This window comes from Salvia splendens, chromosome 13 (genome assembly GCF_004379255.2).
Source record: "Salvia splendens isolate huo1 chromosome 13, SspV2, whole genome shotgun sequence".
NCBI classification, from domain to species: Eukaryota; Viridiplantae; Streptophyta; class Magnoliopsida; order Lamiales; family Lamiaceae; genus Salvia; species Salvia splendens.
The window spans coordinates 5,842,384-5,860,885 of record NC_056044.1 but is presented as its reverse complement, the minus strand read 5'-3'; the positions used below and the strand labels follow the sequence as shown (position 1 = coordinate 5,860,885).

Here is an 18,502-nt window from a genome sequence, read left to right as displayed (position 1 = left end):
GTAAGCATGTATAAATGTTGCAGCTTCATCTAATATATATGCATCTGCAAACTCCGTCGTAAAGTTCAATGGGCAAAACTATGGTGAATGGTCAGAACAGATCCGGTTTTCATTGGGTATTATGTCACTTGACCATGCCATACTTACGGAAGATGAGCCTGCAGCCATTACGGAAGAAAGCTCCGAAACGGATAAGTCTCGATATGAGACTTGGGAGCGCTCTAACAGGCTAAGTCTCAATCTTATGAGGATGACGATGGCAGAAAGTTTCAAGCCATCTATGCCTAAGACAGAGAGTGCAAGGGAATTTATTGAAAAGATAAAGGAGTGTTCACAATCGGAATTGGCCGACAAGTCAATTGTGGGGAGCCTAATGAGTGAGCTCACTACAAGAAAGTTTGACTGGTCTAAGCCGATTCACGATCATGTAACACACATGTCAAACTTGGCAGCAAGGCTCACGACCTTAGGAATGGAGGTTCATGAACAGTTCTTGGTTCAATTCATCATAAACTCTCTTCCTATTGAATTTGGCCAGTTCCAGGTGAATTATAACACCATAAAAGATAAATGGGACCTTAAAGAACTAAAGGCCATGTTAGTTCAAGAGGAAGGGAGACTAAAAAAGATGGGTGACCAAGTTGTGAATCTAATGGGTCATGGAGGAGCAAGCACCAGTAAGGTAAAGGCAAGTAAAAAGGACAAACGTAAAGAGTCTTCTTTTCCTAAAGGCCCCGAAAAGAAGATCCAAAAGGAAAGGAAATGTTTCTTCTGTAGAGAACCGGGACACTTCAAGAAGGATTGTCCAAAAAGGAAGGCATGGTTCGATAAGAAAGGTAAACATAATAGTTTCGTTTGCTTTGAGTCAAATCTTATTGAAGTGCCTAATAATACTTGGTGGTTAGATTCTGGTGCTACTACTCATGTGTCTCACATTGAACAGGGATTCAGTACGATCCAACCTATAAAAGGAAGTGAACAATACTTGTTCATGGGGAACAGGATGAATGCACAAATTAAAGGCGTCGGGACCTATAGACTGATCTTGGACACGGGATGTCATATAGATCTTAAGGAATGTCTCTATGTACCAGATTGTGCTAGAAATCTTGTATCTGTTAGTAGGTTGGATAGATTAGGATTTAAAATCAAGTTTGTAAATAGTGTATTTACATTGTACAGAAATGATTACTTCTATGGAAGTGGTACTTTGTTTGATTCACTCTACAGTTTCAATCTTGATGCAAAGTTTTCTGAATCATTATTTAATGTTGAAAGTAGAGGCATAAAACGTAGTGTGTCAAGTGAAAATTCGGCTTTCTTGTGGCATCAAAGACTAGGTCACATATCCAAGGAAAGGATGATGAGGTTGGTAAAGAATGATATTCTTCCTCAATTGGATTTTAGTGATCTAGATGTGTATAGATTGCATAAAGGGGAAGCAAACTAAACACATAGTAAAGAAACAAGCCACAAGAAGTTCTCAACTTCTTGAATTAATTCATACTGATATTTGTGGCCCGTTTGATGCACCTTCGTGGGATGGTAGAAATTATTTTATCACTTTTATTGATGATTTCTCACGGTATGGTTACATATATCTATTACGTGAAAAGGCTGAATCCGTGAATGTCTTAAAGATATTCATAGATGAAGTAGAAAGGCAATTAGATAGAAAAGTTAAAGTGGTGAGATCAGATAGAGGTGGTGAATTCTACGGAAAATTTAATGAATCTGGACAATGTCCGGGTCCATTTGCAAAGTACCTCGAAAGCAAGGGCATTTGTGCACAATATACAATGCCCGGTACTCCGCAACAGAATGGTGTAGCGGAAAGGCGAAATCGTACTCTTTTGGATATGGTTAGATGCATGTTAAGTGGGTGTAATTTACCTCTTTCGTTGTGGATTTATGCATTAAAGACTGCAACGTATATGCTTAATCGGGTTCCTAGTAAGGCAGTTCCAAAGACACCTTTCGAACTGTGGACGGGAAGGAAACCGAGTTTAAGGCATTTACGTATTTGGGGTTGCCCCGCAGAAGTAAAGTTGTATAATCCGCATGAAAAGAAGCTGGATTTAAAGACGGTCAGTGGATATTTCATTGGCTATCCAGATAAGTCAAAAGGATATACATTCTATTGTCCTAACCATAGTACGAGGATAGTTGAGACGGGTAATGCTAGGTTCATTGAAATTAGTGGGAGTGATGAACCTCGTAAAGTGGACTTTAATGAAGTTCAAGAAAAGGTTGTTCATCCACCTTTTGTTGCACCTAAGATTGTTGTTCCTATTGAACAACATGAAGTGCATAACCCACCTGTTGAGATTGAAGATGAACCAGTCATAATTCAAGAATGGAATGATGAACCAATAGAACCTTTAAGACGATCAGTAAGGGAACGACGATCGGCCATATCGGATGACTATGTGGTATATTCCGTTGAAAGTGAATGTGACTTGAGCATTGATAAAGATCCTATCTCATTCCAACAAGCCATGGAAAGTGACAATTCTGAAAATTGGTTAAATGCAACAAAGGATGAGATGAAATCCATGAGAGATAACAATGTTTGGGACTTAGTAGAATTGCCTACGGGTTTTTAAGCCATTGGTTGTAAATGGATCTTTAAAACAAAACGTGATTCGAAAGGTAACATTGAAAGGTACAAGGCTCGCCTTGTTGCCAAAGGATTCACTCAAAAGGATGGCATTGACTATAAAGAAACCTTCTCTCCAGTTTCAAAGAAGGATTCTTTAAGAGTTGTATTGGCTTTGGTGGCTCATTATGACTTGGAGCTTCACCAAATGGATGTAAAGACGGCCTTTCTTAATGGAGTACTAGAAGAAGAGGTATACATGAAACAACCCGAAGGATTCATGATAGAAGGGCAAGAAGGCTTAGTATGTAAGTTGAGAAAGTCAATATATGGACTCAAACAAGCTTCTAGACAATGGTATATAAAGTTTAATGATATCATTGTTTCATATGGCTTTGTAGAGATCATCGTTGATAGATGTATCTACATTAAAATCAGTGGGAGCAAGTTTATCATATTAGTCCTATATGTTGATGATATTTTGCTAGCCGCAAATGACATGGGTTTACTACATGATGTAAAGAAGTATCTCTCTTTAAACTTTGAAATGAAGGATATGGGTGAGGCATCTTATGTGATCGGAATAGAGATATTCCGGGATAGATCACAAGGATTGTTAAGTCTGTCTCAGAAAGGCTATATCAATAAAGTTTTAGAGAGATATAGAATGGATAAATGCTCCGCAGGAATTGCTCCAATTCAGAAGGGAGACAAGTTTAGCTTAATGCAATGTCCGAAAAATGAATTGGAGCGTAAGGAAATGGAAAAGATTCCCTATGCATCAGTGGTTGGGAGTTTGAACTATGTTCAAACATGTACACGACCAGATATCACCTTCGCGGTTGGTATGTTGGGTCGTTATCAAAGTAATCCCGGTATGGACCACTGGAAGGCTGCAAAGAAGGTTCTCAGGTACTTGCAAGGCACCAAAGAACACATGCTTACCTATAGGAGATCCGATCATCTAGAGGTGGTTGGATATTCAGATTCAGATTATGCCGGATGCGTTGATACAAGAAAATCGACGTTTGGATACTTGTTCCTTTTAGCCGATGGAGCAATATCATGGAAAAGTGGAAAGCAGTCTGTCATTGCTACTTCTACTATGGAGGCAGAGTTTGTGGCATGCTTTGAAGCCACAGTTCACGGATTGTGGCTGCGGAACTTTGTTTCGGGACTTGGAATTGTCGACACCATAGCCAAGCCGCTGAAAATTTATTGTGATAATTCCGCAGCTGTCTTCTTCTCAAAGAACGATAAGTACTCGAATGGTGCTAAGCACATGGAGTTGAAATACTTATCGGTTAAAGAAGAAGTGCAGAAACAAAGGGTGTATTTTGAGCACATAAGAACGAATATGATGGTAGCGGATCCGTTAACTAAAGGACTACCACCCAGTATGTTTATTGGCCATGTAGAGCGTATGGGTATTATAGACAAAGCCTTGCTATTTTAGTTGTGGACTCATGTATTGTGTAAACACTCTTGTGAATTCAATAAAAGTTGTGTTTCTGCTTGTTTATATGTTATCATTAAAGTTGTATACAGTATGGTTGTTTAGATAGCATATGTTGTATTGAGAATTAAAGTACATCTCAATGAAAGGTTATTCATATAAAGTTAGAATTGATTTGTGATGCATGGAAGGAATCATGTCGACTAAATGAGTGTGTGACCGCCATGATCCAATTGAATCTAACTTTATAGGTATTTAAAGGATATATGAACTTGGTTGTAAAGTGCGCATAAAGGTTATTAAACCATTGAGAGCTACAAAGGTCAAGTGGGAGAATGTAGGAATATTTATTCTTATATGTGACCTATGTAAAGATTGGTTTAATATTAAAGATCAAGTTCAAATGTGTCAATGGGATTCTAATATTAAAGACGACACCGTGATGGATCGGTTTCGATTAAAGAATTAGAATCGGGTGTATTGATAACCCTCCTTTCTTACCTTGTTATTGATATATATTTGTGTATATATATATATATATATAAAGCCTAATATATATGTATGTATATTGGAGATTGTATGCATAAATGATGGTTTATATATGTATACATGTGGCACCGAGAATTAAAAGAAATGGAAAAGGTGTCAGTTGTTAATGATAAAGAAGTTATCACTTCTATTTTATCTAATTAGCAACGGTTGTAATATTCAATGTACATATATATAAATTTGGGTGTAATGCATTTATAACCGTAATGATAAGGAAGTTGATTTCTTATATAAGAGGAAATGCAATTCTCTTTATAGCAATCAACGTATCTTTGGTTAAATGAAACGATATGATTCTTCATTCACGTCGTTTGAACGTGTATAAATATGTGCGATGGTTTCAGCATTAAGAATCAATCAAATTCGTGTTATACACACAGAAAAGTCACAATATATATATATACACATTATATACAAAGTTTTGATTCTTTGTCCATTAAAAGAGTCATTGAAGGTCTGAGGTCAAGGAGAAGATAAACATCAATAGCAGCTTAAGGGGAAACATCAAATAGTGGATCCAACCCTACATCAAATTAATAAGCATGGATGGAGGTTGGTGATTTTATCCCCTCTTTATAGTGTGTTAATATGGTTGAACTAATTCAAATCTAGAATGTGATTTCAGTATAGAGATCAGTAAAGAATGGCTAACATCATTCTCACAAATCACCATCATGTCGCTATGTATATGTATAGGGCAATATCTTGAACATCTCCCTATGTGTAAAAACGATACATGATTAATTTCACTTGCCTACATTATTTGTGGAAGGTAAAATAAATTGAATTAACTTGTGTTACTTGTCTAATACTTCAACCAACTATTACTGTTGTCGAAGACTTAACAGAGTCACAGGGTACCCCACCAACAAAACATGCAATTAAATTTGTATTAATCGTGGATCCCTTCGTCAGAAAATGCTCATAAATGATTGACTCTATATACGTATAATGCAACCTAACATTGGAGTTTCATTAAAGGGAAATGTGGTGACATAGCATATGCTGAGATTTTAATTAATTTGATTCATTTTCACTCTTTAATTGTAGCTACCAAATTGACAAAAACACCCTTAATAGAGCATCAACAACACATAGGGTTTGCAAGTCTCGCAGTGATGCACAAGGGGCGTGTTGGAGACGGCGGTCTCGACGCATGAAGTGATAAAATAGTGGGAAAAAAAGATGTGGAACCCATGAATGCAAATATTGGAGTGATGAGATAATATTATGGGACTTGGATGTCCTTAATGTATTTTAGAACATATTAACTCAATGACAAATGTCATGATGCAAGCAAAATATTTGTAATCCAAATAGAAACAAACTGAGATATAGTTTGGATTTTTTGAATTTCGGTTCCAATCAAAACTATTTTTCATCCAAATTCAGATTTTGGTTCTATCCGAATTATATTTAGTACTACATGTGAAATTTAAATATTTAATGTAATATGTATAATAATTAAACATAACTATTCGATAGTTCAGATTTTTTAAATTTAATTAAAATGCTACCCCTAATATGACATGTGCTTTACTTCATAAGGGGGAGGGTAGGCATGCACACGGTTCAAAAACCGCCGGTTCCGGTTCGGAACCCGCGGTTCACGGTTCAAAAAAATCATGAACCTGAACCGGTCCGCCAAGGGTTTAGGCAGTTCCGGTTCAAAAAACCACCGGTTCGGGCTACGGTTCAAAACCCCCGGTTCTTGGCCGGTTCGGCGGTTCAGTTTTTTTTTTTTGCATTTTCTTCTTTATTTATCTATGGAATGTGCGTAAATAAAATTCAAAAAATCATGAAGAAAATTGCTTTATTGATATAAATGTAAACGAGGCTACAAGTTGCAACAATTACAAATCACTAAAGACTTGAAGTCTTAAACAATAAATTTAAATATTGGTTGCTTTTATAATCGTCTATTTTTATCATTCTTATACAAATTATATTAATTGTTATTTTTTTACACATTTTAATCAATACATTGAGAAAAATGAGTAACATACCTACATTTAAATCCAATTATTTGAACATGTCCACATTCTATAAATGTACAAATTATGAGCAACATGCCACATTCAAATTTAACTAAACTATTATAACTAAACTATTCTAGTTGATGCTATTATTAACTATAAATTTGTCTTAGAAAACGAATTACGACAAAAATAAATATAAAAATAGTAAATAATAAAATGTAAAAAATAAAGAAAGTTTTGTCTTCTACATTGGAAAAAGATTAATGAATGATCTAAACATATAGTTATAAAAGAAAATACTTGAACATATTTTGTCCTACATCGAAAGTGAAACATAAAATATTTAAGGATGTCTTTATAAAAGAGAAACAGCCAAGAATGGTTTCTTAGAATTCAGAGGCCCAACAAATAAATATGAGATATTATGAAATTTTTGTATTTATTTTTTTGTGAAAATTAATTTTGATATATAATAAATATTTTTTTTATTTGAACCGCCGGTTCGAACCGCTGAACCGGCGGTTTCGGTTTCTGAAAATCGTGAACCTGAACCGAACCATCTGACGGTTCGAACCGCCGCCGCCGGTTCCGGGTCCAAGTTATGAACCGACGATTCAGTTCGATTCGGTTTGGTTTGTGCATGCCCAGGGGAGGGGTCCATATTCATGGCATCATAAAATTTAAACAACTCACATAAATTAAAATATATATATATGATACCGAATTTCTTCATATAGGTACCTACCTACTTTGACTGAATAACCCTACGAAAAAACCTATATATTTTTGTCAGACTGCAATTCTAATCTATATAGATATAGAGTAGCTCTCAATTTGCAAATTAATTTAGCATTTAGCACACCCACGTGCTTAAGCTTCAGCCTTCAACAGCGGTCTCATTCATTTTGTGTTCTTCACGTAATACTCCCTCCGTCCCGGACTACTTGCACTTATTTCCTTTCTGGGCGTCCCAAGTTATTTACACTTTTTTCATTTTTAATAAAAATTATCACCTACAGCCGCAATTGTTGACTTTGCTATACACTCATTCCTTAATCTCCGTGCCGAAAAGAAAATGTGCGAGTAGTCCGGGACTGAGAGAGTATTATTAAGAAAAAAGTACTTCCTCCGTCCCATATAATTTGACCCAGTTTTCTATTTTGGGCCGTCCCACATAATTTGGCCCATTTCACTTTTACCATTTTTGGTAGTGGACCCCATATTCCACTAACTCATTCATACTCACATTTAATTATAAAACTAATATATAAAAGTAGGACTCACGTTCCACTAACTTTTTCAACTCACTTTTTATTACATTTCTTAAAACTCGTGCCCGGTCAAAGTGTCCCAAATTATGTGGGACGGAGGGAGTAATCTGAATCAGACAAATAATGAGGGTTTTGCCTCAGCTTTTGCTTCCGATCGAAACCTTAAAGCTTACGTATTTATGTTTGGCCTCATTCAATCTTGTTAACTTCCTTGTTTTCAGTGAGGAAATTTTGCAAATTTTGTTATAGGAATAGTGAAAAAAAAAAGAGTCCGCAATTTCTCCTCCTCAAATAATTGCAGGACTCAACTGTTTTACTTTGTCGGATATAAGAACTAAAAACGGAAAATACTACTTCTATCCTTCCATGTTAATAGAGGTATTTATTTTCGGTATGGAATTTAAAATTAGTGTGTCAAATGGATAGTGAATAAAGTAACTGAGAATAAATAAGAGAGATGAAGAAAGAATAAAGTAAGAGAGATAATTACTTTTTGTCAAAAATAGAAATGACTCAATTTTGAAACTTCCAAAAATAGAAAAATGACTCAATTAACATGGAACGGAGGGATTAACATTAATTTTCTCTATTATTATTTCCGATTAATTTTGTGAATACAAAGGCGATGCAGGTACTTAGACAAGAATTCCTTGTTCCAGAAAATATAAGATAACAGAAATCTAAAGTCATTGAAACAATGGTGGATTGTCTTAACACTGTGTTATCTATCAATCAGGTACCAAACAGCCCAGGGAATGTCGGATTTCTTGTAATTTAATTTGAGAAATATGTTTTGCTTTTAGGGATGTCAATTGGGCTAACCCGCTCGGTTTCGGGCCAATCCACTCTGGTTGTCGGGCTATTTAGGTGCTTATTCGGGTTGTGAATTTTACGGGTTATAAATTTTTGGCCCTAACTCTAAATCTTTGGGTTTCGAGCTAACCCATGAGCTATTCGGGTCTAGAGTGATCTTATGTGTTAGTACTTTCTATCCAATCCAATATTCTAATTTATAAAAAAAATTGATAGTCACAAATAGTAAAGTATTATCAAAGTGATCAAGAAAAATAAAATAATAGCAATTGAAATTAAAACAAAATATATAAACATATCTCTAATTAGTAGCACGCGTGAATCTGACTACAATTAAATGAAAATTATGCATGTGAAAGGAGTTGAATGACATTTTTAATTGTATACCCAAAAAATAAATTCTAAGAGTTAAAAAAGATAGTATAGATAGTAGTATGTCAAAAAATAACTTTTGAAGCTTCAACCGGATCATTGTCTTTTAGAGGAAAGACGTAATGCGGCGTTTAATATGAGTACATATTAATAACACCTATATCCTATATAACCCTAACTTTCAATTTGAGAGAGAAGACATAATTTCCGTATATACTTCTAATCAATGTTGCGTTTAGTATTGTAATTACCATATATACTTCAGTCAAGTATATTACACAAAATTTTAGTTAAATTTTAATTATAAAGGCTCAACCCATGGGCTAACCCGCAACCCACCCGGGCCAGCCCGCATAACCCACCGACCCGAATGGGTCAGCCCGTGTAGCGCTATTCTGTATTTGGGTTGCGATTTTCCGACCCTAACCCTATGATTTTATCGGATTATTCGGATCGACCCGCGGGTTTCGAGCTAGATTGATATCCCTCTCGTAATACTATGATTTAATTACTCCCACCAGCGAAATCATTCATGACTTGCAATGGAACCAAAGAAGTAGGTACAGTATTTTTATTCCTACGTCTTAATAATGCATGGTAAGATTTTAATGCAAAGATAATAAAATATGGGAAAAAAATATAATACAATCTTATAAAAAAATCACTCCCTCCGTACCATGGAAGATGATCTCTTCCTTGGACGGCACGAGATTTTATGCAGTTTTATTTTATGTGTAAAGTGGAAAAAATAAAGTAGTATTCATAAGAGACAATGAATAAATTAGAGATAAAAGAATTTCTATTTTTAATAATGAGTCATTTTTGGTGGGATGAATTAAAAAGAAAAGTGAATCGTCTACCTTATGTTACCAAAAATAAAAAGGGATAATTCTTTCTATTAGAATTATGATTTCTAGATTAACATAAATTTCAAAATTAGTTAAAAGAAAAAATAGTACAAACGCGGAGACATGTCTAATCGCGATCTTTTGTTAATTGTTTATTAAATAAAAATCAATCCATCAAACATGGCCTAGATTATGGATACAATTTTAATGTGATAAAATGTAACGGACTTAAAATAGAAACTTTCCCCTGTAAAAGTCCAATCAATTTGTTGAAATTAAGTTACAAACAACCTAAACTACATTGGGTAAATCACTATATCCAATCCGAATGGTTCCATATTTCTACTTTATAATGAAACAAAGCTTAACAAGGTTTTTTACACCAAACAGACACCTAGCCGGACTGCACCACTGATTCTACCGACGGCTCATCGGGGCCATCGGTAAGGATGGCTGACCGTAGAAACCACCTTCAGGTGGAAAATTTTGGTAACCATTCGATGGAGGACCGAACGGAGAAACTCCGGCTGCTTATGGGCCAGCAGGAGAGTAACCAGGTGGGGGTAGTGGTGGCTGTAGGCTCGGGTTGTAGGTGTACTGACCGCCCAGGATAGGCATCGCGGTTTGCATGTATTTGGGCACCGGGTATGATTGCATAGGTGGTGGCATTGGTGGTGGGGGAGGCGGAGATGATGGCGGGGGTGGGGGTGGGGGTGGGGATTCGTAGGAGTCCAACCCATGAGAGGTGACCGGCAGATTTTGCTCGAAGGCTGGAGCCGGTGCCTGGGAATTCTGAGGGATGTAAGAAGGATGTTCATTCTCGAGCTTAGCCTTCTTCTCAGGGGGGGCCTTGATGGAGCTTCCGATCACTCCTTCTGATGCAATAGACGAGAGCACGAAAGTCAGCATCTGGGTGGAAGACGGCGATGATGCGAGTTTTGCTGTCACTGCAGCTGCTGCAGATTTGGGATCGTCATCAATGTGGCTAGAGTTTTCGGGAAAGGACACCTGCCGGGTGTAGGTCACAGAGGCTGTCTGCTCCTCGGAAGTAGGTGTCAATTTCAGTAGCATCTGAGATGCTGGAATTGCGTTTCTATTCTGTTCGACGAGAACCTGTCTGTGACCATTGCCACCAAGAAGTTTGACTGCCTGCTCGGAATGTGTCTGTGCTGCCTGAGAAGTGAGAATCCGGGGGCAGTATGGTTAGAAACAACTATCTGTAAATTGTGTACGTGCAGATAATGAAATCTGCAACGGTGAAACAATCCGGAAGTTTCTTAAAATCACTCCAAACAGTGGAATCATTGAGTAAGTTCAATGATGATCCAGTTCTAAGCATCCATATATATGTAAATTAACTATAAATGTAAAGTTCAGTATCGTTAAACGAGCATCTTATATACCTGAAGTTGATCTCGAACTTGGTCCAGCTTATAAACCTATTAACAATACGAGTAGTTCAAAGTTAGATATAAAACAAATTGCAACAAAAAGATTAATTTTTGTTCCGAAATATACCTGCTCCTGCAGAGCCTCCCTTAACAAAGATACAAGATTTGCTCTAGCAGATTCAACAACAGCGAGTTGCTCGATGCAGTCCCTCAGAACTGCATGCTGCTCCCTGAGCTCATAACCAATACCACCCTTGACATGGCCTGCTCAATAGTTTTTCCACGTAAATGTCAACTCTTAACCAAGATTATTATTATTAGCATTATAAATCCGGCCTCTGAAGTTAAAATGATATGATCGCTTAATCCTTGCTCAGAAAAAATTGTAAAATAAATGGGCAAAGTAACTTATATACGAAGGGTCAATTGCTAAAGCCTCCTGACATAGAGCAGTTTGAAAGGTAAACTGTGTACAATTCAAGTATCCGAAATTTACTGGCATACGAAAAACATGAAGCTTCCCAAATAGTTTGAGATATGTCTGTTTCACAGAACGCCAACCATATGCAGGACTAGTAATTGTATGATAAATCTTAGTAAGTTAAAAGGTAAAATGTGCAAGAAAGGAAAAAAGATAGTGCATTCTAAACAATAAGATCCACCGGACTGACAAGTACGTACTAAAAGCCTATGAAAGAAGACGATACACTACTTATATTCGCAGTATCATGTACATTAAGTCAAGCATAAAAGCGACAGAAGAACTTCGGGGTTTTATCAAATATGGTAAACAATGGCGCATGAGAATGAAAACAAACATACCTAATCGAGAATCACTGTCGACTTCTTTATCCACTTTTTCAACAAAGGTTATGGAATTTCTACATTTTCTGAAAATGGCATCCTCATCCAAATGACTGCTAGATACAGCTTCGTAACCAGAAACTAGTTTTTTCAATAGATTCCCGCCAGCCAGCTGCTGTTTACAGAGGAACGAAAAAGCAATTACTGGAAATTAAAATACACAAACCAGGTGTAGCTGTTACAAGATTTGCCATTTCAAATGTACCACTTTAGGTCCGTTAAGGTTCCGAGTTTTATTGCCATTGTCCAATTGCCTCTTTACAAACGCTTCTTTGAGAATTTGGCCTCTCGAGCCAAATACTTTTCTCTCCTCCCAGATACTAATCTGCATATGATGGAAAAAATCAAACAGAGTAAGACTTTCAAGAACAATCGTTTAGATAATTCTAAGAACTTTGTTGTAATAGAGAAGATGAATACCGACAGAATAAAAATCCTAATCACATTTCACCCTACACGCCTTTCAGTTGTTGCAGAGCAAGATGCATAAAAAGAGTGCAAGGAGGAGAGAAAAAGGCATGGAAGAGAACTAGCACAGCTGCACAGAGATTCGAAAGCATTTGAAATAGATGAAATATTTAACAATCTCTTTTTTACATGGTGAAGAAACCTATAAAACCAAAGTGTGGGATTATTTTAAGAATTATATGGAAGCAATATCAAAGAAATAAAGAATTTGGAAAATGCCTCAACATCATTTTTTTTCATGCAAATATGCAATCTATGTACAGCACATGCATGATATACCAACAAACTCGAATTGAGCCATTTGAGTTAGAAAGTAAGATTGCTCTTACACTGAATAAGGAGATGCAAGATTGCTCTCAGAAATTTCTGTTCACCTTCTTAAGCTTTTATTTGTACTGTTTGTTCACAGAAATTATGCATTTACCATTACCACACCAGATCTTCTTCATCTATCATAGACATAACATCCTATGGTTAAGCCTTCATAATTCACAATCATTTCCTTGACAACCACCAACAGAAAACAGCATCCACAAAACAAGAATGAAGAAAAGATGCACATACCAGGCGTAAAGCAGCACTCTTTGCATTTTCATCTCCATGTTCAATAACATCATGAAGAGAGTCGGGTAGAACCTTCCAAAACTCTGCAACAAACTCTGCGCCCTTTCGTCTGCTGTTCTGGAGAATGTCGTTTGCAAGATATAGAAAAGGTAGGCGCTGCTCACGATGAGCACAATGAAACTGCCTATCCCAAGTTTCTACGACTTGTTTTGCTTTGTTCATATGAAAAATGCACCAGTGTGATAGAGCTTAGTAATGTCAAGGAAAAATTTAGCGAAAATCTACAATGATAATCCTCCATCACTAAGTAATATATGTTGCGACTTGAGAGATTGGTTCAGCAAACACACGATTAGCATTTGTGTAGTGTATGGAATATCCTAACCCTTGAGAGCATTAGATTAATACATTCTAATAAACAATAAGTATCGATTTTATGAGTAAAACTGATAGCACCAGTGGGTATTACTTTCTTGGGGCAGCAATGTTGTGACTGTTGTCGATGGCGTACCGCAACCGACCCAAAAACCAACCCAGGGATATGGCAGGTCGGCATGGCAGGATATGGCGGTCAATAAATAAATAAATAAAATGTTACTATTAATATATAGTACTAGTATATAAGATATGAAATATAAAATGCAAACACTAAGAATATAACAAAAATATAATATCTGAAATCTTAGAACAATAATTAAAGCATAAAGTCCTAACAATTACTATATAATGTCTAATAATTAAAATCTTACCTCAACAATCAGATAAAATGTAGTAGTATCATAATACATATCATGTCTACATTACTGGAGGTTGGCGGCAATTCTGAAGGCAGGCCACGGTGCTGGCGGCTGAACAAGGAGAGTAATGATATGGTTGAGAGAGAGAGAGCAAGGGTTTTTCTACCAATAGGTTTGAGATTTTAAACTTAAAAGTCTTTTCTTTAAATTCGAATGCGGGCCGGTTATGTGGATAAACGGGACATGTTACAGGTAAATGGGCTAAAAATTGTAAACTAGTGCCATAAAGGCCATGGGGACCACCACCAAAAACTGCCAAAAGCCACCACGGCGTTGGAAGTTTGCTTAAAATCCGCCATGATATAGCGCCATGCTGCTATTTAACAACATCGCGGGGCGGAAACTCCTAGAGGTAATAGGGCAACAAAGCATATAACTAGCAAAATTTAGTAGTAATAATAGCTATGAGAAGATCTTGAAATAATTGGTAATCAATAACATGGCAGGATACTCTCAATGCTTTGCTGCGAGCTGTTGAGCTTTAACAGCTTGTCAACCAGTATCTGCGGATTAAAAGTGCTTACCATGCTGTCCTGCTCAAAGTCTGCTAAGTCAGTGAGTCCCTAGCAGACCACTATACAAAGTGAAACTGATACTGCAATTGCGAAACGAATCAAAACACATGTAAGCCCCCAATCACATTGGAAATAACCCCACACACGCGCAAACATGGAGAGACATAATGAGAGGTAGTGAAAATAGTAATTATAGTAATACAGGCAATACCCACTTAAGTAATGAAAATAGTTGGAAGTTCATGCATGACGTGGAGATCAATTTCTAAAAATCTGAAAGCTAAAAGGTTTACAAAGATACTACTAAATCTTCAAACATCGTTTCATTATTGCATGCATTCACGCGATACGATCTACTTCACTATATCACAACCACTTCAACTATCAGTACATCAAGTCATCAACAATAATTAAACACAAAAGTATTTGTTTCATCTCCCTGCTCGAAAAACATGCACATAGAAGCTCATCTAGATAATCTGGGTACAAACACTTTGTCAAAAGAACCCTTTTCTGGTTAATTTGACAAAATTGGGATATCCACCTAAACTCAGCATATAGTAAAAATTGGATGAAATCTGATAAAAAGCGAGGAATGCTGTGAACAACTAGTTTTTACCAAAAATGATCAATTTACTCCTGAAATTGACGGACAGAATTTAAAGGCCACATCACATAAATAATTAACAAAACCAGAAAATTAGCACATAAAAATAACGCACTTTTTTTAGTTAAATAAGGAGATAGAATCACAGAATACGAAAGAATATATGCTGATTATACCCAAAGAAACAAGCTACGAATTGAAACTAGGAAAGATGACTTAAAAAAAAACCTTTAGACGAAATACGAGCCTCTTGCGGTAAAGGTTGAATTTTCTTCAAACTTCATGCTCAATTTTCATGTCCAGTTAAGGGATTCGTCAATCTTTTGGGTTATCAGGCGGAATTTAGTAAGCAGAGAGGTGATTTGAATTGCAAGAATTTGAGATTGAATTAGGGTTTGTAATTACAAATTGGATTTGAGGATTGATATCTCGCGGGTCAGGGAATCAAAGAATCAAAGTAGACTTGCAACGGCGCTACTGCTGTTTTCCACCGCGCATCATTATTTTTATTACTATTATTTATTTTATATTATTATTTTTGAAATGTGAATATTTAGTCAATCAACTGTGTTAATAAAAATGTTTGTATGTTTGATTTGATGTTTCATTAATCAAAAGATGGAGTACTCGTAACTCTTCGTGCCAAGTTATGTACGTTTCTCTTCGCATATTTAATAAAATGATTGGGCTTTAGTTATTTCAATTGTTGATTTATGAATGTATGTGTCGTTGACTCCCTTTTTCATATGGCACCACTAATATTGTCTATTTGTTGGGAATTAAGAATCACTCTTGAAGTCTAGATAGAGATGTTGGAATCCTGGAATTGATGAGAATATGTACTTTTTTTTTTATGAATTTAATCTTTTCCGGCATTAGGATATCGGGTTGTATGTTTTTGTCGGGTTGTATGTTTTTGTTGCTGTTAACGTTGAGTCGTTCTTAATTTTTCTTATTTTAAGGTCATTCTATATTAGAGGTTCTCGAAATAGGAACCTTTTTTAGTTTGTTGCATAAGTAAAAATACATTTCAAATACGCTTGTATACTTAAACACAAATCGAAGTTTAGAAACATATAGACTTGGTTGTGCACATTTGGTCACGTGGATAGCCTAAATACTAGGGGTGTGTTTGGTTTTATAGTAATGGCAAGATAGTGACCTGTAACGTTACATTACTCATGTTTGGTTTGAATGAAACATTTTCTGGATGGCCCGCGTATTGGGCCAAGGCCCTAGCATCTGAAGCTGTGATTGTTGGTTTATTTATCGGGGCAAATGCCTATGATACGTATCTTTCCAACCAGTGTTTTAAAAACTGGACCAAATGCCTATGATACTTATCTTCCCAACCAGTATTTTAAAAACCGGACCGAACCGGCCGGTCAGACCGGTTCGGCCGCGAACTGGTGCCTAGTCCAGTCCGGTTTGGACTATTAAACCAGTTGGAGGTTTGGCCATTTTGGACCGGATAAACTGACCGATTCAGCAGGAAACTGGGAACCGGTTCGACCACTTTTTTCATTTTATTATGATTTTTCAAAAATTATAAAACTGCTCCCCACAAGAATAACCTTAGACCTCCTTGTCATTAGACTGTAACCTCCACCACTCCACCATTTTTATTGATCTGACATAGCACGAACTTTAATTATAGTTATATCAATACCTAAACTGCCGAATTTTACTATCCATACTGTAATCAATTTTATATACGAGTCCCTAAATAACTAATATCAACCATTTATGTATACGTAATTATTATAATTGCAAATTTTTTAAAATATATATTTACATATATTTTTTTAATCAATTAAACATTATGTTGCAATGATATACTCCTATAATCTAATAAATTATCATTTTATAATTTTTGTATAAATTTAATCATTTTATGTATAATAATATAGTAATTTTATTTACCAACCACTAATGAAATTATGTTTATCATTTCTAAGTTTTAATTATAATATTATATATAATTAAATTTTAATGTTCGTATATGATAATATATACATATAATATAATTTAATCATTTTTGTATAATAATATATATTTAAATGATACTAAATTTATTTTTTAGAGATATATATATGATTTATGATGTGTAATTAATACAATATTTGGTCATATATTAAATTATAATATTTTTTATAATATATATTTATTTATGTACCGTATTCCGGTTCGACCAGTGGTTTAACCGGTCAGATCAGTTAAACCATGAACCAGTAGCCTCACTGGTTCGCTTACCAGTCCGGTTTTTAAAACATTGTTCCCAACCATGTAATGACCCATGAATGACCAATTTACCCTTCTAGTCTAAATTTGTTGCTTTGTTTTTAGAATTTTATCTTTGTGTAGGCATGCACAAACCGAACCGGCCCAGCGGTTCGCAACCGCCGGTTGATGAACCGGAACTGGCACCGGCGGTACGACGGTTCAAGCGGGCCGGTTCAGGTTAGGGAATATGATGAACCGTAACCGGCGGTTCAACGGTCCCAACGGGCAGATTCCGGCTAGGGCATAGGGTTGCAGGCGAGGTGTGCAGAAAAACCGGCGATTTCTGAAGTAAATCGCCGGTTTTCGTAAAAAAACGCCAGTTTGAACCCCCGGTTTCCGACGGTTCCGGTGCTTTTTCAGGTGGCTGAGTGTAGGTGGCAGTGTATAGGAAAACCGGTCAGAAACCGCCGATTTTCGACCAGAAATCGTGGAGTGAACCGCCGGTAAACCGGCTAAATTTGAAATTTGAATTTTTTTTATTTTATTTCTTCCAATTTTACTCCAATAAATACCCCACTTCCCCCATCATTTTTACTCACCTCATTCTTGTGTTAACAAGGATTTTCTTCTCAATCTTCATTTCTCTATTCTCTCCTCATTCTCTCTAATTGCTCAAGTTGTTTACTAGTTACTACTTACTACTTACTACTATATTTGCTGTTGTGTTCGTAATTCACCATTTATTCAATACTCCATATTTCATCCACACTACTTTCATTTATCACTATGTCTTCTTCTCGTGGTGGACCGGGATGTGGTGATTGGGGCAAAAGAATTGCCCAAGATCAAAGTAGTCGTCCCTCAAAATCAAGGCGACCTAGTCGTCGAAAAGTTATGGAAGAGGTTTCCCGAGTGGCGGATGAATGCATGCAAGTAAGAAATATAATTATTTTTACAATTCATAATTTCATAAGATTGAGTTTTTAATTTTTTGTTGTGTTCCTAATTAAACTTCAACTTATATAATATTTATAGATAGAAGAAGATCATAGGATGGCCATGCTACTCAATGAAATGCATCAAGGTGGGGGGGCGGTGATTCTCAACCAGATGACGAGTACGACCGTGTCTATATCGTCAGACTCGGACAACAATGATGATAGATCTCATTCTTGTATTCCGTCTA

General features: G+C 36.2%; 1 protein-coding gene across 1 annotated transcript; it reads right to left on the bottom strand.

Moving 5' to 3' along the window:
* Positions 1-10,115: 10,115 nt before the first annotated feature.
* On the bottom strand, positions 10,116-15,593 carry LOC121763059 (regulation of nuclear pre-mRNA domain-containing protein 1B-like). Its single transcript, XM_042159111.1, has 8 exons — positions 15,322-15,593; positions 14,423-14,566; positions 13,175-13,422; positions 12,348-12,467; positions 12,101-12,257; positions 11,406-11,542; positions 11,291-11,326; positions 10,116-11,060 (listed from the first exon to the last, which is right to left on the bottom strand). The coding sequence occupies exons 2-8, from the start codon at positions 14,496-14,498 to the stop codon at positions 10,419-10,421; spliced, it is 1,416 nt and encodes a 471-aa protein (XP_042015045.1). The 5' UTR covers positions 14,499-14,566; positions 15,322-15,593; the 3' UTR covers positions 10,116-10,418.
* Between the last annotated feature and the right edge of the window lie 2,909 nt (positions 15,594-18,502).